Raw genomic sequence first — 24,583 nt, forward strand, 5'->3', positions numbered from 1 at the left:
ATGTTGAGGCATTCAGCCATTCAGTGTCTATTTTTAGAAATAACTTTTTACCAATAAATTTGTATATTTACAAAACCAGCAGCTGTTGCACTATCATCCCCTCCGAGCGCCCATAATATTTTCTTTCTTTTACTAATTATTAGTATAGTATACTGTATGCACACTTAGTATGTGAGATACATTGTACAACTGTTAAAATCAAGTCCTTTGTTTAAGTATTAAATCAGCACATACATCTGAAACATTTTATCCCAATAGTATTAACTCATAGTTGATCAGGCCAGTATTATACTCCTAACGAAGCCAGGCAGAGACCCTACTATACCTCAATCACATTGACCTATCTCACTGCTCAACCAGGACTTTAAACTTTTACTGGAATCATTGCCCAATACTTGTAATTAGTAATCCCTCATCTCATACATCCCTGACAAATGGGATTCATGAAGGACTGAAATTTGGTGCACAATATACATCATTTGGTTGCTGTGTTGACCAAAACCTATCAAGGAAAAGATAAACACACACTCCTTGTCAGTTGTGATGCTGACTTTGATAGAGTGTCATGTTCACACCTATTACCTTCACTTACAGCATTTTGGATCAACTTTTGTGACTGTATTCAGATTATTATATCACACTCCTACAGTATTCCTCACAATCAAAGGCCTGAATAGTTTTTTTCTGAGGTTGAAATGGGGCACACGCCAAGGCTGCCCACTGTCTCCTTTGCTGTTCAGCTTGGCTATAGATCCTTTTATATGTACTTTCCTTTCATGTCAAGAATGGCATGGAGTTCATATCACCCTAAAAGACATCACCCTAAAAGTTTCGGCATAGGCTGATGATTTATTATTGTATTTTAAGAACCAACATGTGCAATGCCCAAACAGAAGTTTCATTTGGTCTCAGGCTTTTTAAAAAATTACACCAAAAATGGAGTCTTTGGCCTTGCATTCTGATGTCACCAGAGGCTGGAATGGTTATTTCCCCTTTCATTGGGCCGAGACCACTTTGAAATATTTAGGCCTTCATATTATGCCCTGACCTTTGGTGTTCTACTCAACCAACTATCCTACCATAACATTATGTGCTCTCACACATTTTGAATCCCCTCTCGTATCTCGGCAGATGTCAACTAATTAAAATGATATCTTTCCCTAGGCTTTTATACCCGCTCCAAGCGCACCCATTACTGCCTTTAGAATCAGACCTGAAACTCTTAAACAGAGCTATCAGCAAGTTCATTTGGGCAGGCAAAAAGCCCAGAATCTCTCTGTTTAAACTCAGCCACCCACCCACTTCAGGTGGAGTAAACCTTCCTTGTCTTCGGTCTTATAAACTGGCATCAAATTGCTGTTATGTGATACTGTAAATTAGATTAAAGGCACAAATGGATTTGCTAATACACCTTTAAAGAAATCTTTTAGTACTGATGTCCCGCTAGCTAGCTTTTTACACACTCGCCCTTCGTTTTTATCACCGCACACCACACTAAATCTATTTTTTTTATACTACATGTTTGTTCTGGTGACAGGCAAGAGCTCAAATGAAGCTTCCCCATATTATTTCCCTTTTTTTAACCATCGAGCACCACAGCTAGCTTTAAAACACAACTTTTTGCCGCCTGGAACTCCCAAGGGTTCCGCTATATTCACCAATTAATAGACCCATCCACAATGACTATTTACTCTCATGATCAACTGCATGATACAGTCTCACATATTCAGATCCCTTTATTTGCCTATTTCCAAATCCGTAACTATGTAACTGCCATATTGCCCCGATCTCCAACCTCCACCTGAAATCCAATGTTTGGATGATGTGCTATCACGCTACTCTACTATGCTGTTCACCACTTCCATGTTTTATGGTCGTATCCATTGTAAAATAGACCAGCTGGCATTGCTAAATAGAATTTTATGTACTCTACCATACTGCTCACCAAAATCCTTAAATTTTTTGTCAAACTTAATAAATAACAAATATCTGCATCCTACGCAGAAATGCAAAAGAAATGATTGCACCGCGCATTTTTCAATCCTAAATTGAGATTCCTCACTGGAATCTCTACAGACTCCAACTGTTTTAAATACTCCCAACCCGATGCAGACTTGATGCATTGTATGTGGTCCTGTGTGGAGATGCAGAAGTTCTTGGAATCTGTTCACACATATCTATCTACAACTTTGGGAATTGTACTTAAACTAACACCGAGTGGGACATTTGGAATATCATGCCAATGTATAGTTCATCTGATCTCTCCAGAAGTACCCGCCAACTGTTGGCGAAGATCGCAGCTGCTGAAAAGAAAACTATCTTGTCTCAACATTGTTATTAGCCCTTCTACATCCTAGAATGTTATATTTATTTCAATTGGACTGGCTGGAGAGGTCCCTTAATAAAGACAAAGGAGTCAAAAAAATGTTATTTCTATTTCGTCCCCTATATCCATACCCTTTCTCTACAGGTCACGCACAGTCTTTGTACCGCAGTCCAACTCACTGCCTGGTATAATAAAAAAAATACTGTCCTCCGGAACTCCCCCTCATTATAATATCTTTTACATTTTTTCTAATGTAATCCTGTTCTCCACCATGGGATCATAACTATAATGTGTTCCTGTATCGCCAGGTGTTATATACCTGTTGTAGTAAATTTACTGTACCTCATGTCTATTTGTGCCCTCAGAGTATGTTCTATTTTATTTCTTCCAATGACAGTCAAAACTTGACCACTGAAATTCTATGTATTCTGCAGTTTTACAATAAAATATTTAGAAAAAAAAAATCATCATTTCAGATAAGATTCTTATCAGTAGGTATCAGATACTGCTCTACCAGCCTCTTATCTATGTAATTGCTTCTATAGAAATTCTATAGAAATTGTTTTAAGCTAATTGTGGATATAACAGTTTGGTAAAAATGTAATTGAATTGAGTTGTTTGATATACCCCTTTTCCACTATCTAACACGGGTCGCAGCCGGGACCCTGACACAGCTGTGACCCATGCTAGAGCCCCCTTCTACACTGCGCTCATGAACCTGGCATATTGCCGGGTTGGTGATGCTTCTGGTGATGCAGCAGGGGCAGCGCTGGGAGATCACATGATCTCCCAGCGCCGCCCTTCCATACACTGTGAACGGGAGCCGTGTCGCATCGACACTGCTTCCGTTTTCACTACACAGCTTACCAGGTTGAACACGTGTTCAACCCGTTAAGCTACCCGGGTAGGATTCCCGGATCACTTGATCTGGGAATTTGCAGGGGTGGCCGTTTCCACTAGAAAAAAACGGGTAAATGCGCGCACCTGTGCATTTACCCATGTTTTTAGAGCTAGTGGAAAAGGGGTGTCAGTGACAGGGCTTATAACTGGCCCCACCCTTTATAGGGTTGAAGTCTCAAGTGTTTCCTGAACACTTTACGTATTTTCTTACGTAAAGTGCATTCTGCTAAGATATGCATAGGACTAGCACAATTAAACTTTCATTTAGAGAGCAGAACCTTCACCTCCAACTATATACAGTAGGCTTGAGTCTGAAATCTCAGGTACAGGCATAGAGCGAATCTAGACATGGGTGAGTAACTTTAGGAGGCTTTGGAGTGTGGTTAGTTTTATGCTTCTCTTTCTTCCATTTAGTAAGGCATAAGTCAATATCAATGCAGCATTCAATAAATTCCTGTAGGCCTTGTGGTAAATCCATATTTCATCATTTAGCCCCTTCCTATAGTGGTATCTTTTAGCAGCCATATTCCATTTGGTGTCTCCCACCCACTGCCTAGATGAAATAGTGTATTCTCTGACAGAACAGGAAAGATGTTGCAGATTAATTATTACGGCTTCAATTGTCACTGCACAGTGTTTTTCAAAGACAGGAAGAAATCTAAGATTGGATTTTGTAGCTTAAAATGATTAGTTGGTAATAACTGAGCATCCAGTTTAACAGTGTTATGTCAAACAGTACGGATAGTGTAATGATTAGAATTACTGCCTCACAGCACTGAGGTCATTGGTTCGATTCCCACCATGACCTTAACGGTGTGGAATAAGTATTTTCTCCCCATATTTGGGTGGGTTTCCCTCGGGTAGTCCAGTTTCCTCCCACAATCCAAAAATATACTGGTAGGTTAATTGGCTCCAAACAAAATTAACCCTAGTGTGAATATATGTGTGTGTGTGTGTGTGTGTGTGTGTGTGTGTGTGTGTGTGTGTGTGTGTACATGTGGTAGGGAATACAGACTGTAAGGACTGATGTGAATGGGCAAATATTCTCTGTAAAGCACTGCTGAATATGTGTGCAATATATAAATAACTGGTAATAAATAATAACAAATAAACACCAGATTCAGAGTCTGTATATATAACTTTCACAAAGCTCTATACAACATTCCTATTTAAATAACACTAACACTTATGCATCAATACTTGAATAACTGTGCCCTTCCAAAACTTCACTAAACTGCAGTTTAAAAATTGAAGAAATATTTTATGGAAAAAGAGATAAAATGATCACTTCAATAAAAAAAAAAGCCCTCTGAATTCATTGCATTATTATTAGAGATTTTGATAGTTTGGGCTCTAATTTCATTGTCGTGTTTTGGTTTCAGTTTTGTTTTTGCAAAACACCCTCAAGTGTTTTGGATTTCTTGAAATTGGATAAAAACTGCTAAAATCATGTAATTTTTGCAATACAAAACCCAAAATTCAGATTTAAAATCCAAATTCAGAACTGATGGAAGATATGAACCAGGACTCATTTTAGTTCGGATGTCTTCAGGAGATCTGAACTTGGACTCGGTTCGGATCCACAAAATGTGGTTTTGCTCGGATTTCTAAAGAATTGAATTGCACTTCTCTACTTATTATATAATATTTGAAAAAATATTAGTGCCACAAATAGTACAGGTTTTTTCTATTATATTATGCAAGAAGAAAAATATCCTGACTCCTCACATCTATTAAATTATTATAACAGTCAAATAAAAGATCCAACTAAATGTGATAATCATAGAACAATACAGTATTTTGAAATCAAATGACTTAACCAAATACAGCTAAAATCCTCACACCCTCTTTTTGTCTCCACTTTTTATTTCTGTTGGGTATTGAATTGTATTTGACAGTATTCGCATTTTGCTTAAACTGATTATTCTGTATTTGTTTTATATTGCTGTTACAAATATAGCATTTTAAAAAATCTTAAAAACAGAGTTTTTTGTTTTTATAAACACGTTGTTTTCTGCACCTATTATGTGAAAAGCCTAATTGAAGAGTGCAGTTTCTAAACAACCATATCAAATTGTTGCGAGATACCTAGAACATATAAAAAGAACAAACAATACAGAAAAGTACATATTTTCCATATTTTTATTGAGGAAAGTGGAGTAAACAGAAAAGAGTGTTAAAATAAATAAATACAAAGGCAATTCCTTTGAAAATTAAAATTATACTACATTTAGAATATTTTATAAAATGCTGTTCTCAGTCCATAGTCAGTGAAAGCAAAAACGTATGTATCTAGCCTGGAAAATTGCAACTTACTATGGCTCCTCTGTCAGGAACAACAGATTTGCAAGAAATTTGGCTTTGACTGACAACACTGGTCAGAATGGAGCTGTATATACTGCACAACTATGATTTTCAGGAACTGCAGCAGCCTAGATATAAGCTTTATTACTGACATACAGTAAGTGAACATATAGAAGTTAGATGCAGTTAAAATGCCGGCTGTTAGGATCTTGGCGTTCAGGATACAGATGCCGAAATCCCGACAGCAGACAATGCCGGCAGCCGGAATCCCGGTGCACCAGGGCTATTCCCACTCATGGGTGTCCACGACACCCATAGAGTGGGAATAGAACCTGTGGTGAGCCCGCAAGAGGTCTCTTAGCGCTCACCCCACTGTTGGCATTCTGGCGGGCGGGATCCCACTGTCGAGATATTGACAGCCTGCATCCCGCCTGCAGAGATACTGCATGTAACCCATAGGAGTTGTGCTGTCAATTAGAATGTCATGGATAATGTTTTGAAAAATGAGTTTTAAATTATTCTACTAACAATTATTATCACGAATATTAATTGTAAAATAATGGCCAGGAAGGATGAAATATAATATCGTGGTGCAGAAGGGCAAAATCTCGCTTGAGGTCGATTTTCATTATGAATACAGACTGAGAAAGAAGGGTTTCATGATCCTCTTGACTTTTTGGGTTTTAAGCAGGAGGTGTCAGAAAAGTTGCCTGCTATTACAATTTTAATTGCTGTTATTCTGAACATAGTAACATAAACACAATAGACTGTACCATCATTGCCAGAATCATTGCTTATTTGCAAGGTGGCACAAAACTGCACCAGTCAGGAATGTACCTCAAGACCAGGTACGAGATAGATAAAGGGAAGAAGCATGAGAGGGCTTTAAAATCCAGGGTGAGAAGCAAGAATTAACCACTTGCATGGCATGGTCGCATCAGATGCGACAATACCATAAAGTGTCTTATCTGACCTGGTCGCACAGGATGCAGTAGTGTTGGGACATCTAGGTGGAGATGGCAGAAAGACAAGATACACTGGATAAAAGAGAAATGGAGGAGAGGTAGATTTGTGTGTCATTCACAGAAATGTGATTTCGGAGGCAAAAGAATTGATAGGGTTAGTTTATGACGAAAAAACTTGGAGAAAAGTAGAGGGTTGAAAAAGAGCCTTGAGGGATGTCATCAGGAAGAAGGGGAGCGGAGGGAAGCATGAGTCCGAATTAGAGACACTGAAGGAGTAATCAGAAATGTTGGAGGAAAACAGGAGAAAACAGTGTCAATAAGGCCAAGGGAGTGAAAAATATTTATGAATAGATGGTTGTCTAATGCATTGAATGCAGTTGAGAGGATTTAGTCAGGATCCCGGCAGCCGGGATACCGACAGCCAGAATGCCGGCAGCACCGCCACAGCTAGTCCCACTACTGAGTGTTCATATGGGGCTTTGTTGCACTCACCCCCCTGCTGGAATTCTGGCAGTCGGTATCTCGGCGTCAGTATTCTAAATGCCGGGATCTCGACCACTGAGATCCCGTACCCAACCCCAGCTGCGAGGTCAAGCTTTATGAATGGGGACAAGTAGCCCTTCAAATTTGCCATGAGTGGGTCATTGGCAGTATGATAATTTACTAGTATTTTAATACTAAATAAAGTTACATTTTGCTAATAGCTTCCACTTAAACAAAGGAAAAATGTCCATGAAGAAGGACCCACAATACACAGGCATTGGGTATGGTATGCCGGCGACCGGGATCAGCATATCGACGCTGGGATCCCAGCGGCCAGAATGCCGGAAGGGGATCGAGCACAACAAAGCCCCTTCCGGGATCGCTGCTCTCGCCACAGGATCTATTCCCACTCTATTTGTGTCGTGGACACCCACGAGTGGGAATGGTCCCTATTAGCTGGGACTCTGGCATTGTTGGCATTGTCAAGTGGTTGGGATTCCAGCGTCGATTTCCTTTCTGCCGGGATCCCGTTTGCCGGCAATGTAACCACATCCGACATACAGGGTAATGGTGTATGCAGATCACTTTTAAATCATCTAGTATTCTTTTGCCTAAACTTTCATCATGATGCCTATGAAAGTATGAATGATATTTTTGCAATTGAGTTATTATCTGTAAATTGTGGATGCATATGCTTCGCACTGAGCATACGTCAAAGTCTGATAGCGATGCTGCTCGCAGTGTTTAACAGTCAGAGTGATTGACCGTCAGGCACCATTTGTGGGCAGTGAACACAGGTCTGTCATGGCCGTTCTTAGGTGTCTCTGTTCAGGCTGCCATGCTGCTTGGCCATTGATGAACTCGAACTGACGAATATTGAAGGATCTGTGTGTGAGCTGAGAATGTATATGCAGTTGCTAAGCTTTTACCATAACTCTGGTGGACATCTCTGTACTTTTCAGGACTTCTGGGTTTTGCATAATTTCACACATCATCCATGAACAATCACAGCCGCAATCGCCATAGCATCCGTCAATGAATCAAACGGCTCATGGGGAACTGCGCAGGCTCCCCACCATCGGAGATGTATGCAAACCATTGCAGAAACCCCATCATCAGAGATGTATGCAAACCAATGCAGGCATCCCACCATCGGGGATGTATGCAAACCATCATTGATACGGCGGTACCCCACCATCAGAGATGTAGACAAACCAATGCAGGCATCCCACATTGGAGATGTACACAAACAAATGCAGGTACCCCTCATCGGCGATGTATGCAAACCAGAATTAGAGGAACCACAGCAGCTTTTTGCATGTGGTATGTTTTGGCTAATAGAAAATCAGCAGGAAGTGGTAGTCATTTTTGCCCATTTTTATAACAAATTTTTTATATCTATTTGCAGTCAATTTTGAATGGAACTGACAAAAAAAATGATTGACTTTGTACTAAAATAAGTGACCAACAGAGACATGAGTTTAAAAATGAATACAAAATCAGCCAAAAAATTAACTTTGAGTAAATATGGAATTTTACCCCTGTTTGCCCCCACCCTGTTTTAAATCAATGTCTTACTTGGTCTTTGGTAAATGTACACCTCCATCTACAGTGTAATAGATTTGAATTTAAAGCATAAAAGGCAAATTAGGGAAAACACAAATGATTGCATCTGGCAAACAGGATAAGCATGCAGTAACATGCATTTTGACAGAAGAATAAAATAGAAAAGGAAAAGTCATAACATACTATAAATATATAAATAAATAAATAAATAAATATATATGCTTTCCAATTAAACATTTTGATAATTTAATGGGGGCCAGCGAATGAGTGTGAGCGAACCTTGATGTGACCAGATTTATAGTTTATAATGTCAAGTTTTAATTGTAATTGTTTCATTTCTTACTCACATAAGAGGTTTCAGATTGAAATACGATCTACAGAGATGTTTATTTCAGCTGTTGCTTTTGAGAGTTTCAAACTCTAAACTTAGAATAGGCTTAAAATATATTGCTTTAAATCATGATTGAACATGTATCAATAACGTCACATTTACAATGCGATAATAAAGAGCAAAAAAACAAAATGTATGGGATCACTAATAATAATAATAATAATAATAATAATAATAAATATAACTTTTAATTTCCAATTAAAGGCAGTAAGGCACCCACAATAAACTGAAAGACACAAAGTAAACCCATAGATCTGACCTGCACAGTTGGCATACTTCCCTCGATGCCTGTTGCAGGATGTATCATGATCATAGCAGTAGTAAACACTTTACTTCTAACTAAAAGAGCCATACAGGAAACTTTCTTCTGCTACTTACTGTACATATAAAATGTATATTGCACAATTCCCTTTTTTGACCTAAGCTACCGAGTTTTCAGCCCAACATTTTTTTCCCCAGCTATTGTATAGAAAAAAGAACAAATCAACTTAAACATACATGGGATGTTAGTGGCATTCCTATTACATTTATTTTCACAACCAAAGGCTATTATGATATATGAGGAAAAAAATAACAACAGTGAAATCAATGTCAGAAAATGTATTAAAAAGTTAGGTTTCAATATGATTTAAACTTACCGTTCACAACGCTGCCCTGTATATCCTGTAGCACAGGCATCACAAATTAATCCACGTACTGGGTCCAGGTGACATGTTGGACTAAAACTTCGTTGTTGACAGGTGAGATAAGGGAGAACGAAAAAGAAAAACATAAAAATTAGCATCATAGTTGCACAGATTTTTCAATGCTCATTACTCTAGGAATATAGTCCCCAGGAATACCCTTTCTGCCTTAGACACACACATTTAGCTCTGGCTCCAGCCAATGGCCACTGGAATGACTTTACTATTTCTGCCGACACTGGAGATAGTACAGTGAGTGGCAGCATCCCAATGGTATGTTATGGTGGAGCTTACTTTAGACTGTCACAGATCCTGTTCACCAGCTAAAAAGCAGGAATGTACAGCTGCTTGTCTGTGCCGGAGGTCTGTGACAAATATACTCTGTGTTTTCTGTAATTGAGCTTCAATAAAAAGGAACAATACTGTAGCTTCTTTCACATTGAGAAGTAGTCCCAATTCTTTTTAGTAATTTACTGATAAACAAATGTTTTTCACCCTTATCGAAGTAAAAACAAAGTAAGCAATATAGTGATTGTGGCTGCAATTTCATGTTTGAAAGAGCTACATTTATTAAGGGTCACTTTTCAAAGCTCCTGCATTTTCTGCAGTTTTGGCTGCAGGATTTAAAAGGACGATTATATTTAATAAAATAACAGGCGTGTTTTGTATGTAATGTTTGTTGCCGTTTTAAAGTCTTTTTTCATATGCAAGTTATAAATTGTTCAAATGAAAGTTTACGCTGTATTCTCTTCAACATATTTTTTTACAAAATACTGTAAGTGCATAAATGCAAAATATATGACTCTACATTTTCAGGGGCCAATTAAATGAGTGACCTTCATTCCAATACCTCCCAAGCTCTAACAATCTGCAATTTTGCTGTATTGTAATTTGTAATTATTGGTAATGTACACATCACTGATAACTGAATGCAATACTCGATCAATAGCTGCATTGTTAAATCTGAGAAAGATTATCAAATAGTCATTTCTATAGAACAAAATACTGATGAACAGTCTGTTGGCGCTATTTCTCTGTACTGTGGGGAAAATAGGACCCCTCATAGTAGGACCTACTGTACATTAGTCAGTATTCTGTTTTGTAGGCCACAGCCTAGCACAATGTATTGATCCACCATTCCTTGTATAACACTGGGGGTCAGATTTCTACTAAGCAGAGGAAGTTGTGAAACAATACTGTGCAATGCTAGAGATCAGTAAAGTATAATACCTCAATATTTCTAACATTAGTAACCATTTGTCCTACAGTACCATCTGTAAGATACTCCAGAAGTGGCCATGTACTCTATACAGTATGTCTCTACTCTAGGCACACTTCTTTTCACCTTCATCTAGTGAACTTTCTCATTTTGTTTGCAGTATGTGCTTGGTAATACTTAATGCTGGGTACACACTGGTAGATATATCTGCAGATCAATTGATCTGCAGATATATCTACAGACAGACCAGGCAGTGTGTTGAGCATACACACTTCCCGATCAGTCAGGACTGACGACAGGAACTGGTCGAGCGTTTACATGCGCCCACCCAGTTCAGCTGTCAGTCACCGCCGGCATCTGCAGCAAGTGTACGGGCAGTCGGATGACCACCCATACACACAGCACGATGCGCCAGTTCATTTAGTGTATTGCATTTAGGGTATATGTTTTAGACAGGATCCGGTAAGGATCCCAGCAGTCAATACTGACACTGAAATCCTGACACTACTCGGAATGCTGACGCCAACATCCTGAATGTGGTCACAAGCCTGGCGCAGAAATCCTGATCAAGCATGTGCCTGACCAACTGAGAGGTAAGCTGCAGAAGGGGGGGGGGGTGTTAGGCTGCGGGGAGGGAGGGTCAGGTTTAGGCACCACTAGGGAGGGTTAGGCTGCAGGGATGGGGGGAGAGGTTAGTTTTAGGCTGATAGAAGGGAGGGTTAGGGGCTGTTGGGGGGTGGTGAGTATGCTTACCTCCCCCCTGCGGGGTTTTTAACACCAGGATGCCGCAGTCTGTATTCTGATTGATGGCATCCCGACCTTCGGCATTTCAATCCCAACCTGTTTTGAATAGTTAGCTTAACAGTTTTATGTTTGCGCATACAGTATGCACTGTATTTACATAATTACAGTACTAGATGTTATATGCAATCATTTACTATGGTCACTAAGATTTCTGTGGTGACCTGCAGCTGGACTTTTTACTAAAAAGGGAGGTCAGAATAACCTTTCAGCAGTGCCTGGGATGTAAATCCATCCATTTATGTTTGACAAGCACAATAATGGAAAATAAATGTTTGCTCTTTTTGGATAATATTTCCTGCACTATTTATTATTCATAATCCACTGGTTTAGTCATTTTGTTTGGGTAAGTAAATTTTGAAAAATCATTAGATGCAAAAATAAATCAAACATGTTTTCAGTCACTTCTCCACAATATGTCTACTCTGATGTCTGTTGTAAATCAATTTTTAATGGGAAACCTGGCAACTAGCTCAGGATCAAAACAGAGAAAATATCTTCATTCAACAATATATTAACCTGACGTGCTGTATTAATGGCAGGTAACGAGAAGGAAGAAAACATATATTCTGTAGGACATCCCACTGATTAAAATCTAAAAATGATCTGGAATTAATATCTTTGATGTGTTACAGTCAAATTTTATAAGCTACAGATGGCATTCTATGTTCTGTGGAGAGCTATACAATACAATGCCTTATAAACAGCAATATGTGAACACACAAATATTATCATAAACATATGTAAGGATTTTAAATAAGTGAAAATGGCAAAAGGCACCTGTGATTCTACTAATTCCATTTATTGGTAAACTGAAAAACATACGTCTATACCTGTTATGGCTCTGATAGGGCTGATTATCATACATACAGCACTGTATATTAAACATACATTCCTACAGAGGGCATTAAAAACTATCTAGTTCATGAATTCTGTGGGGACAATCAAATTATGTGCAAATGGTGTGAGTTGACGTAGCATTTTAACGCTTGCAATGGTACCCGAATGCGGACCCCTTGCGGCCTGATTTCAGCCCGAATTTGCTCAAAAGTGCCCGCAGCCTTATGGGGCTACAAGCACTTTTGTACAAGTTCAGGCTGCTGTAAAGTGTGGCTGTTGCCTCCTGACTCTGTGAATGAAATAATATAAAGTATTAAATACACATTTTATAAGATTAGATAATTGTAACCTCTGTTGGCCAGCAGATGTTGGACATCAGGCAATACTTAAAGCAGGTCTGAGTGGATTTTGACAAAATCCTGCTAAATGATAGCAATTGGACTGCAATTATTTCCCAGGCACGGTACCTGTTACATTAGGCACATGTTGGGGGTTTACAGTATATATCAAGGAATGATTTGTCAATATTTTCAGAAACTTGACCTCAGGGATTTCAATAGCAGTTATATTAATAGGCAAAACTCAGTTTATTGGATTAGAAAATATAACCAACATGTCATGTTGTATCTTTAATAATATTGCCTTTTTGAGTTGCTTTGTGATTATTGACTGAGAAGTTAAAATGATACAACGCAGAGTATACTATAATATTTTGGACCTTGGATGGAATGTGTTGGTACTTCTGTATATCACATGCTGGCAGTGGAGCTGAATACTGTGCAGAACATTTATTGTATAAATATATTTGTCATTACTGAGTATAGTTAACATTGCTAGTATACTATACAATGTGGAAGAAAATACAGCTATATATCTGGTAGAGTGGTAGGTGTTCCATAGTTGTGACTGTACTGCTTATGTAAATTAAAAAAAACATATTCCTGGATTTTTGCTTGTCAAGAACAATCGCCCTTCAGTCATTTGAAAAATGATGTGGAACACATGTTACAAATAAGTAAATCAGATACAATTATATATTACAGTAACTATTATACTTTGTATCCTTCATAAAGCATTTTTAATACTATTTATAAAGATTCATATTAAAGAATATTTGTCCTTAGTAACTAATCTTTCTGGCTTGAAATAAACAACAATTCAATCATTGGCATATCAATTATGGGTGCACACTTTGCACCCATAATTATACTTACACCTCCGGAGTCCCTCATTGGGGGTCATTCCGAGTTGATCATAGCTGTTTTTGCATTTGAGGAGTAACTCCCGGCCAGCACAGCTCCTGCGGCTGGCCGGGAGAACCTCTTTGCTGCCCCTGGTCGCAGCGGATGCATGTGACGTCACACAGCCGCTGCGACCTGCCCCCCGCACGGTCCGGCCATGCCTGTGTTGGCCAGACCGTGCCCCTAAAATGGCGGTCAAGTGCTGCCGTGCCACCCCCCCCCCCCGGCTTGTCAATCAGGCAGAGGCGATCGTTAGGGAACAACGGCCTTCGGCCGTCCGGCAGGCACCGGCGCACTGTGGCGCTGGCGCATGCGCAGTTCCAAACCGAACGCTGCACTACGATAAACTGCAGCGAGCGATCGGGTCGGAATGACCCCCATTGTCCGGTGCTGTGCTACAGACAGAATTCTCCGGGAAAATGGACATCATGCAGTAAAGAATTCTCTGGAAACATAGCACGGGCACCATGTTCCTGGAGACCTGCAGATGCTCAGTAGACTCTGGCACAAAACCAGTCTACTGCACTGTCAGAGAGGAGGGGGCCCTCATGGAGCCTGCACATGGACCCTCTCCGCTCATAAGTGGCCTCAGAATTCAATTCATAATAAAGTAGGATAAAAGCAATACTGTATACTGTTGTAACTTTTTCCAGCATGTTCCCCTATGTGATGCATACATTTAGATTTAATTAAATTAAATGGGTTATTTAAGTTGTTAATAAGGCATGTGCTGCACAATTATTATACTGCACAACTATTTAAATGTACGGTTTGCCGTGCTTCAACACCTACTTGTTAGATTTTATCGTCATAGGACAAGAACATGGCAGGCAGTCTCCTTCTGTGCCGTTAGCTGGAAAGCCATAGAAGCCTGGCAGACAGTAATCACAGAATCGGCCATAGGTATTGTGCTTGCAATTCTAAAAGAAAGCAGGATATTTGTTAGCAAGCGTTTGTCTACAATCATGTTGCACATAAATCCTTAAAATGTTTTAATGCTCTTCCAAATATAATTAGTGTACACATTATCCTAAATAGAGGATGTCAATATATAAAGTTCTTAGTATACAGTATATCACATAGAAAAGAAAGTGTGCCTAATCTCTATAAAGGAAACCACATATAAAATAATTTACATCAGAGTGCACATAACGCCCTATTCAGTATTCTTCCCTTCATTACTTACGCAATATAATGAATACATTTTCTCTCTAATAACTGACTGCAAGAAGGTAAAGTGTTAGTACATGTTAATAAAAGATTTTATTAACACGTACTAACACTTTACCTTCTCGTATTGTGCTGCCCTGGGGTAGCTGGCCTTTGCTGGTTTGCACCCCAGGCTCAGACCTAGAGTTAGGGACCACCAGCATCAGAGGAGCCTTGTCAGGGTGTGGTGGCTTTATCATATATTTGCAAATGTATGTAACTAAGACCTCTGGATTTCTATTTTATATATATATATATATATATATATATATATATATATAGTCTTTCATGTCTTGGTACAGGTACAGCTTGGTGTGCTGGGAACACAAGGGGTTAATCCACAATGTATTTCTAGGTTTTTTTATGCGTAATATTTATACAATGGGGAAAAAAAATTAGCAGCAATCCAGACTCGTGTCAAGTATTATCCCTGCAGGTACATTTGTAAAAAAATATTACATTGTGGTAGTTGATCTACAATGTCACAATGTGACTTTGCACATTCACAACATGACTGTTACAAATCTCACTGTGTGGATAATGATAGCCACTCTGCAGAACCTAAAATTGCGGGATGATTCGCCAACCGGAGCCATCTTTCCTGGTACTACGTTGTTCAGGGATTCTCAGATGACCCTGAACTTAGGGGTAAATGCATTATAGTGGCACGGTCGTGCTACTATAACACTTCCTGCTTCTCCTCATTACCATGGTGAAGCAGGAAGGGACATTGAAAAGATGTAAGAACATCTTGTCTGTTGGAGCTGGGGAGTAAAAACATCCGCCTTCCGGTGTTGCCCCGCTAAGCACACCGCGCTTCAGTTTAGTGCTGATGAGATGTGTCTCCCTGGCCAGCCAGATCAACTGTGCATGTTCGGGATATTGTACTCATATGATATCCCCTGTGCAAGCCGGAGCCGGCACCTGCCATAGCCAGGGACTGCTCTGCCCCTGCTGTAGAGATTAGGCATCGACACCTGCAACTGTCAAAATCAATAGCTGCAGGTATTGGAACCGTCAGCAATGCTGACCATTTACACAATGCCTAATCATATTGGTGTGCTATCTTATAGATAGCAGTGCCGCTATGGACATGGGCACATATCATCCCTGTTACTGAACCCACACCGCTAGTGTAATACGTGGGGGAGAAGCGGTATCAGTGCACATAACGTGCGCTGATGCTACTTCTCCTCCATACATTTACCCTGATCAAAACTCACCAAAATTCAGGAGTTTATACTGCTGCACCTGACTATAATGCAGAGATGTACCCTTTATATATTGCATGTAAATCTGGCTTTAGGGCTAGCCAGTGCCTCCTGAGCCATTAAGATCACTGCATGTCCCTGGGGTGGGAATGTCATGCAGTAATATGGTGTGGTAATGTAGCGCAGTAATGTAGTGTGGGAATGTAGCGCAGTAATGTGGTGCAGGAAGGTAGCACAGTAATGTGGTGCAGGAAGGTAGCGCAGTAATGTGGTATGGGAAGGTAGCGCTGTACGGTGGTGCAGGATGGTAGCGGAGTACGGTGTTGCGGGAAGGTAGCGCAGTAATGTGGTGTGGGAAGGTAGTGTAGTAATGTGGTGTGAGAAGGTAGTGCAGTAGGATGGTGCAGGAAGGTAGCACAGTAATATGGTGCAGGAAGGTAGCACTGTAGTGTGGTGCGTGGAGGTAGTGCAGTATGGTGGTATGGGAAGGTAGCGCAGTACGGTGTGTGGGAAGGTAGCACAGTAATGTGGTGCGTGAAGGTAGTGCAGTATGGCGGTGTGGGAAGGTAGCGCGGTACGATGGTGTGGGAAGGTAGCTCAGTAATGTGGTGTGGGAAGGTAGCACTGTAATGTGTTATAGGAAGGTAGCACAGTAGTGTGGTGTGGGAAGGTAGCACTGTACGGTGGTGTGTCATAATAGTTCCTTTCTAAATCTCAGCTCCAGGCCCATGTGGACCTTAATCTGGCACTGAGTAGGATTAAACAAGAAATAACATACAAATATGTCAACAATATTCCAGTCCACCTTTCTTTTGATATGAGACCAGTAACTCTGACGTAACTCCCTTTGTGAGATTATCAGCAGGATTCTTCTCACTTGCTATATACTGTAGATCACAGCTATGGATACATTCTCCACAAGTTCACATACAAAGTGGTGTCTAATCTCAATGTGCTTGGGCTGTTCATGGAGCTTGGAGCTATAAGACATATTAATGATATCTTTGTTGTCACACTCCATGTTAATGATGTCATCTTGTTCAAAAGACTCAGCTCAAACAATGTCTGTTTAAGGTGTAATGCTTCCTGTGCTGATTCTGTTAGTGCCATGTACTTTGACTCAGTGGTGGATAGGGCTACAGTGCATTGCTTTCTACTTGACCAGCTTATTGTTGCACCTGCCAATAGAAATAGATATCCCATATAGGACTGACGATCATCCTCATCTGATCCCCAGACAGTATCACAGAAAGATTTTATTTCCAACAATATCATGGATAGATGTATAGTTCTTGAAGGCTTGCTGCTGTTCCTTGAGTTGCTCAAGCACAGAAGTGTGGAATTACACTTCTTTAATGCTTCTTACTTTGGTTCATATTTTTTTCTACAGGGCCTTGCAGAATGCAGAAAATGCCCCCAAATTCTATGGGCCATGGAGAGCATCTCCTGCACAGACCTCTATTTTTTTAAAGAATTCTGAACCACCAAGATGATTGTGTGAGCAAACTATGGAATGCTTTAAAAAATCCCAGTTTGAATTGCATGCTCAATATTGGGAGAGAGTTTTAGCAGGGTGTGCCATTTGAATATAACATTCTGAAGTTTATGCAACAAGTTTACATGGATATGTCTTTATCAAGCCATCACTGCATAAAGTAGCCTGCCTGTGAATGAGTAGGTGTTGTATGAGTATGATGATGCTGCTACTGCTGCTGCTGAGGGCAATACAATTAAACAGTGGGCTGTCACAGTCATGTATCTCTTGTTTGACCAGGTCCGCTTGTCCACACTTCCCTGGTGAGGTTGACAGTGGATACAATTGTTTTTTCAAGGGAAGTAATGACTTTCACCTCCTTATATAGCTGTGGGATTGCTGTTTGAGAAAAATGGAATTGAGATGGAATTTGGACTACTAATTGGCTGAAACCTGTTGTGCTTATTGCAGATATTGGACAAATCAAATGCCAACATGGCTGCCATACTGTAGCTTTGATGATCCGCTGTGCAACAGAATGATGGCTGTCATACTTGTTTCACTTTCACATGATTATTTGAAAGACAATTGATGGAAACTAGGCTTCCTCTGGTTCCCCTTCATAGACAATAATCTACACCCAGCAACAGCTGCACTAGCACCCATAGATTCTTGTGGGAATTGCAGATTACATATTTGATGGTTCTTAATAAATATAATCAGTGAATACTAAACAATGTCTAATTATTACTGTCTTTATAAAACAGCACTTTCTGCCAGTCCTGTATTATCAATTCAAAACAGGGATTGGCCTACACACTCAACAATTTGCAGAAAATTAGATATAAAATAGCGACACCGCTAATATGAATCAGTGTATGTGGGGGCAGATTTAAATACTACAATTGTGTTTATATTGATTATATAGTAATGAGTGTAGTAGAAGATATTTCTTAGCTTCTCAGCTAATGTAAAAAATAAAAAAATAAAAAAATTACTTTCATCAGTTTTACAAAGTATATATGGAATATATTTTAATCCTCACAGTTACTGCACCAATACAGTATTTGCATTTAATCACATCAGTCACATAACTTAAAAGAAACCAAGGTGATGTGAATTTCAAAGTACTGTCAATTATTTGCTGTTTTTTTCCCTTTCATTTTACATGTCCATTTTTTTTTGAGCGTGTCTTCAATAAAACAGTAGAACAAAGTAAAATGTAGTTCGGCTATATACCAACAGTGTTTTTGGTATGTAATTTAAATTAAAGCTGTGTGTTTTATTACGTAGATGTATGCCACTGAAAACTGATAAGCCAGTTGAAAATTGAGGCATTTTTGAACTGCAGCTTTCCAACTACAGGCATACTAGGGATGACATTAGATGGAAAAAAAACATTGATGGTCAAGTCATGAATGCTTTAGCTCTTCACAGGCGCAGATGCGCGGCATGAACAGCCATCACTAACAGCAACCAGCACAAACCATCTGGGGTTCCCAACTGATGTTCACCACTAGTAGGTCCCTATCAAAGATTTCCGCATCAGACCATCAATGGTTACTAATTATTGATGATTGCTGGCCAACCCTAAGCCTAAGCTAACATATTTTAAAGTAAAACTATAGGGCAATTACTGAACGTTACAATTAGAAGAGAATACCACTGATGGAGATTATTGATTGAAACTGATATTTTTTGCAGATCTCCTGCCCTCTCCCAGCTGTCTTCCTACATCTCTGATTGCTCTTTTTCCATCTCTTCTCATGACTCCACTACCCACCCACTTCCAATAATGGTAGGTGTCCCCCAAGGTTCTGTTCTGGGACCTCTCCTATTTTCTCTATACATGTTCTCTGTAAGTGCGTTCATCAGCTCTTTCACCCTACAATATCATCTCTCTGCTGATGACACTCAGATCTCCCTTTCCTCCCCTGACCTCTCCCCCTCTCTTCTCACTTGTATCTCCAACTGTCTCTGCTATTTCTTTCTAAATGTACCAGCGCTTTCTTAAACTTAACATCTCTAAGACTGACCTCATCACCTTCTCACCCTCCTGCATAACCTCACATCCCTCAGTTTCATTATCTATTGACAGCACAACCATCACCTCTATTCCAAGTGCACTGTCTTGGAGTTATCCATGAATCCTCCCTCTCCTTCAAACCACACTTTCAGTACCTCTCACAGACCTACCATTTCAATCTCAGAAGTATTTCTAGGATCAGACCCTTTCTCACTCTAACTAAGACCCTCATCTACTCTCTGGTCATCTCCAGATTGGACTATTGTAACCTCCTTCTACAGATTTGCCCGCATTCATACTTGCTGATAGTCAAATAATCATGCGCCATTTGCCACGACTACCATGCCCAGTGTGTGTGGGCATTGTACACGCATCCGCAATCCATAGGATTACATGAAGTGTATGCTTTCGTGAACAGGTTGCAAGCGGCCAGTCGCAATCATTGCAATTTCACCCCAGCAATCTGTTTGCGGCAAGGGTGAATACTCCCACATTTGTAACTGGCCTCCCTAACTCCCACCTCTCTATATTCCACTCTGTCCTTAATGCTGCTTACCTTCCTCTCAAATGTACTACATCTGCCTCACCCTATACTGGCCCTCCTTTCTCTTCAGACCTCAATTCAAAAGCTTCTCACACTCTTTTACAAAGCACTCATCCAATCTTCTCCCATTTATATCTGTGACCTAATCTCCCTTCAAACTTTGGCCGGCCCACTTCGGTCTACAAAAGCATACCACCTCTCCTGCCAACTCCCCCATACAATTCTGTATGTCGCTAAAGCTGCCCTACCTCAGTACTTCTCTCGCTCTCCCTATCAGACTCTCTGCCTTCAAACTTTAAACAGGCTCTCAAGACCACCTCTTTATCAATGCCAACCAGCTATCATCCTAACCCACTGCTCCTTGCACATTCCTCAGTAGGGGAGGCAATTGGGGCCTTTCTACAAAACGGGGGCATGTCTTCCCCAGTTTTGTAAGTGTGCCATTCCAAGCATCTGCGTCTGCGTCATTGGATGTAGACTTCCTGGACCTGGCAGAGGGGTTCCGATGGTCAGTTAGAGTAAACTTCAGCTATACAAGTGCATAAGGGAAGGAAGACACTTTTTTCAGATATATCAAGGTTGAAAAAGCAGTGTGTTCTTCATCAAAAAGGTAGACAAAAAGGGAAATGAAATCCTGTGCTTAATTGCTGTACACTGACTTGTCTTCAACTAAATCTGATTGAAAAGAACCAATTAATAAATATCCAACTGTGACTATTGTTTATTTCATCTGTATGTATTACTCACTCTTGGGATAAGTGCCACATTTGGTGCTTATGTATACGTGTTACATAGAGAGCGCTTGTACTTCTGTGCAACCCTTTATTGTTTTACTGTCATTTTGATTATATGTTGGATATACATTCTTTTGCACTGATTCTAGCTGCACTTTATGTTTCACTGTGCACTTTTCTCAGGTTATATTCTATTAGGATTAGAACCAGGAAAGGACAGTGGGGGTAATTCCAAGTTGATCGCAGCAGGAAATTTTTTAGCAGTTGGGCAAAACCATGTGCACTGCAGGTGGGGCAGATATATCATGCGCAGAGAGAGTTAGATTTGGGTGTGGTGAGTTCAATCTGCAATCTAATTTGCAGTGTAAAAATAAAGCATCCAGTATTTACCCTGCACAGAAACAAAATAACCCACCCAAATCTAACTGTCTCTGCAAATGTTATATCTGCCCCCCCCCCCCTGCAGTGCATATGGTTTTGCCCAACTGCTAATAAATGTCCTGCTGCGATCAACTTGGAATTACCCCCAGTGTCCTGAAGACCTGGGGGTATATTTACTAAGGTCCCGATTTTGGCCAAGGTTTTTTTTTTTTTCAAAGAGTTATCTCGGGAATTTACTAAACACAAATCTCGGCAGTGATGAGGGCATTCATATTTGTTTTAACAACAGAGTTCACAAATATGATTGAATACACCATTGGTCAAACACTCCTGTTATTTTATACAACTTGGTAATTTACTAAAAATTCGTATTCACAATCACTGCCGGAAATAGCCAAACACTGCTGGTAAATGTTCGAATTCGTAAAAAAAAGCAGTTTTCAAATAGACCTGCTTTTTGGATAAGTATTCTGATAGGCATGCATGGATAAGTGAGAAGGGGTGTGAAAATGTCAAAAATCACAGAAAAAAATAGTGTGGGGGTCCCCCCTCCTAAACATAACCAGCCTCGGGCTCTTTGAGCCGGTACTGGTTGTAAAAATACAGGGGACAAAATGCGTAGTGTCCCCCCCCATATTTAAACAACCAGCACTGGGCTCTGCGTCCAGTCCTGCTTCAAAAAATATGGGGGACAAAAGATGTAGGGGTCCCCCGTATTTTTTAAACCAGCTCCGGGCTCCACTAGCCAGAGAGATAATGCCACAGCCGAGGGACACTTTTATACTGGTCCCTGCGGCCGTGGCATTACCCCCCCCAACTAGTCACCCCTGGCCGGGGTTCCCTGGAGGAGTGGGGACCCCTTAAATCAAGGGGTCCCTCCTCCTCCAGGCACCCAAGGACCAGGGGTGAAGCCCGAGGCGGTCCCCCCCATCCGTGGACGGTGGATGGGAGGCTGATAGCCTTTGTGCAAAAATAAAGAATATTGTTTTTTGTAGTAGAACTACAACTACAAGTACCAGCATGTGGGGAAATAATGGGCCTGCTGATCTGAGGTTAACCGTGAAGTTAATTGGGGTCACTCTAACCACGACCGTAAAGTTCCCATCATTGGGTAGAATGGAGCTGCGCTAAGCCCCATTCTAGCCAGTGCGCTCCTCCTGATTGACACGCCAGGAGTGCACAGCTAATCAGGAGAGTGCCATGATGTGGCGCTCCCTGATTGGCTGGTGGGACCTTCACTGACAGAAGTCACGGGGGGTCCCGCCATTCGGGGAAAGGGGTTCCATGTGTAAACATGGAACACCTTTAGTAGCGTGGTTCGGGTTTTTCGGTTTATTATTTTAATCAAGTCCCTGGATTACGTCGAGAAAGAAGAGGACAGATCTACAATGGATTGGTTGTAAGTATAATGTTATTTTTCAAGGTACCCTGTGGATTCTACTGGGCAAGTAGACGTGAAGCAGCGTTGGATGTAGGTAAGTATGTCAGTGTGTGTGTGTAATTAAAATTGTAATTTCAAAGTGTGTCTTGTGTTTTTTTGGGGGTATTTTTTTGTAGTAGAACTATAGGTACCAGCGGGCCAGTTATTTCCCCGCTTGCTGGTACTTGTGGTTCTCCAAGTACCCGCTTGCAGGGGAGGCTTGCTGGGACTTGTAGTTCTACTACAACAAACAATATTCTTTATTTTTACACAAAGACTATCAGCCTCCCATCCACCATCCACGGATGGGGGGACAGCCTCGGGCTTCACCCCTGGTCCTTGGGTGCCTGGAGGGGAGGGACCCCTTGATTTAAGGGGTCCCTACTCCTCCAGGGAACCCCGGCCAGAGTTGACTAGTTGGGGGGGTAATGCCACGGCCGCAGGGACCAGTATAAAAGTGTCCCCGGCTGTGACATTATCTCTCTGGCTAGTGGAGCCCGGTGCTGGTTTAAAAAATACAGGGGACCCCTACATATTTTGTCCCCCATATTTTTTGAACTAGGACTGGGCGCAGAGCCCACGCAATTTTTTTCTGTGATTTTTAACACTTTCACACCCCTTCTCACTGATCCGTGCAGAATACGCATCCAAAAAGTAGGTCCCCCGTATTTTTTTAACCAAGGCTGAACGCAGAGCCTGGTGCTTGTTGTTTAAATATGGGGGGGACTCTACGCATTTTTCCCCTGTATTTTTACAACCAGAACCGGCTCAAAGAGCCTGAGTCTGGTTATGCTTAGGAGGGGGGACCCCACGCAAATTTTTTTAATATTGTTAACACTTTCAACACTTATTATAATGTACACAATGAAGCCCTGCACAGATCTCACTGATCCGGATTGAATTCATTGTGTTAAGTCCGGCAGTGTTTTACTAATCACTTCCGTAAAACATTGCCCGACAATATGAATAGCATCGACATCGGAAAACACGAATTACTTCAACTCGGAGGCTTAGTAAATTACATGAACAAAAATCAAAAAGTTGCAAAAAAAAAACACGACCAATACTAATCGAGATGAAACTCCCACCAAATCGCAACAAATACGTACCTTAGTAAATATACCCCCTAGTGTAACACACAGGTAGTGGAGAAATGAACTCTGTGTAGTTACTACTGAAATTTTTATTTATCAAGGAGTGTAAAGACAGAATTTGAATCAATTCTGTCTTAAAGAGACATAATTAGATTAGCAAATCAACTAATTACATCTATGAATAAATATTGGCTCTTATTGATCCTACAATAAATATATCTTCTGTCATTTAAAATAAATTATTTAATCTATCATAAACTCCACACAGTGAGTAAGTCTTCAAAAAGAAATTAACCCCTTTGCTTAAGATGATGTGTGAGGGTCCGAGGTATAGTTCCCCTTACAAAAAGTTTGAAATGAATGAAAATGGTGGAGGGAGGGATTTTAAGTCCATCTATCTCCTCCATCATTTAACATAGAAATGTTGGGTACCCTTGTTTTAAATTCAGAGTCCCCACATAAAAGCTAATGCTGGGTGACACACTGCTCACCAGACCATATCCCCCTACACTACAGAAAAGTGATGTAGTCCAGGCCTGATGGAAAATCTCTCCTGGCTACCAATAATTAAAGGGCTCCCATTATAGAGACGATTCCACCCTTTCAAATGATGGGAACTATTAGTACTTATTGGGCCTGATTCCAAATGCGATGCCGATGTTCACATAGTTCAATTATTTGCAACTGCACACGCGCAAACATTTTGGAAGCCCTCTATAACGCATACATTACACAGAGTGTATGCACATACAGTAGGTGGTGTTGCAATTG

General features: G+C 40.5%; 1 protein-coding gene across 8 annotated transcripts in view; it reads right to left on the minus strand.

Moving 5' to 3' along the window:
- The window catches only part of LAMA2 (laminin subunit alpha 2), a 1,276,598-nt gene that overhangs the window by 600,848 nt on the left and 651,167 nt on the right, over window positions 1–24,583 (minus strand). For all 8 annotated transcript variants that reach the window (XM_063917336.1, XM_063917337.1, XM_063917331.1 and 5 more), the window contains 2 exons: window positions 14,512–14,639; window positions 9,574–9,660 (listed from right to left, as the gene is read on the minus strand). In XM_063917336.1, the coding sequence (XP_063773406.1) occupies window positions 9,574–9,660; window positions 14,512–14,639 (215 nt within the window). The remainder of the gene's footprint in view (window positions 1–9,573; window positions 9,661–14,511; window positions 14,640–24,583) is intronic.

Source organism: Pseudophryne corroboree, chromosome 4 (assembly GCF_028390025.1).
Source record: "Pseudophryne corroboree isolate aPseCor3 chromosome 4, aPseCor3.hap2, whole genome shotgun sequence".
In the NCBI taxonomy this organism is placed as follows: domain Eukaryota; kingdom Metazoa; phylum Chordata; class Amphibia; order Anura; family Myobatrachidae; genus Pseudophryne; species Pseudophryne corroboree.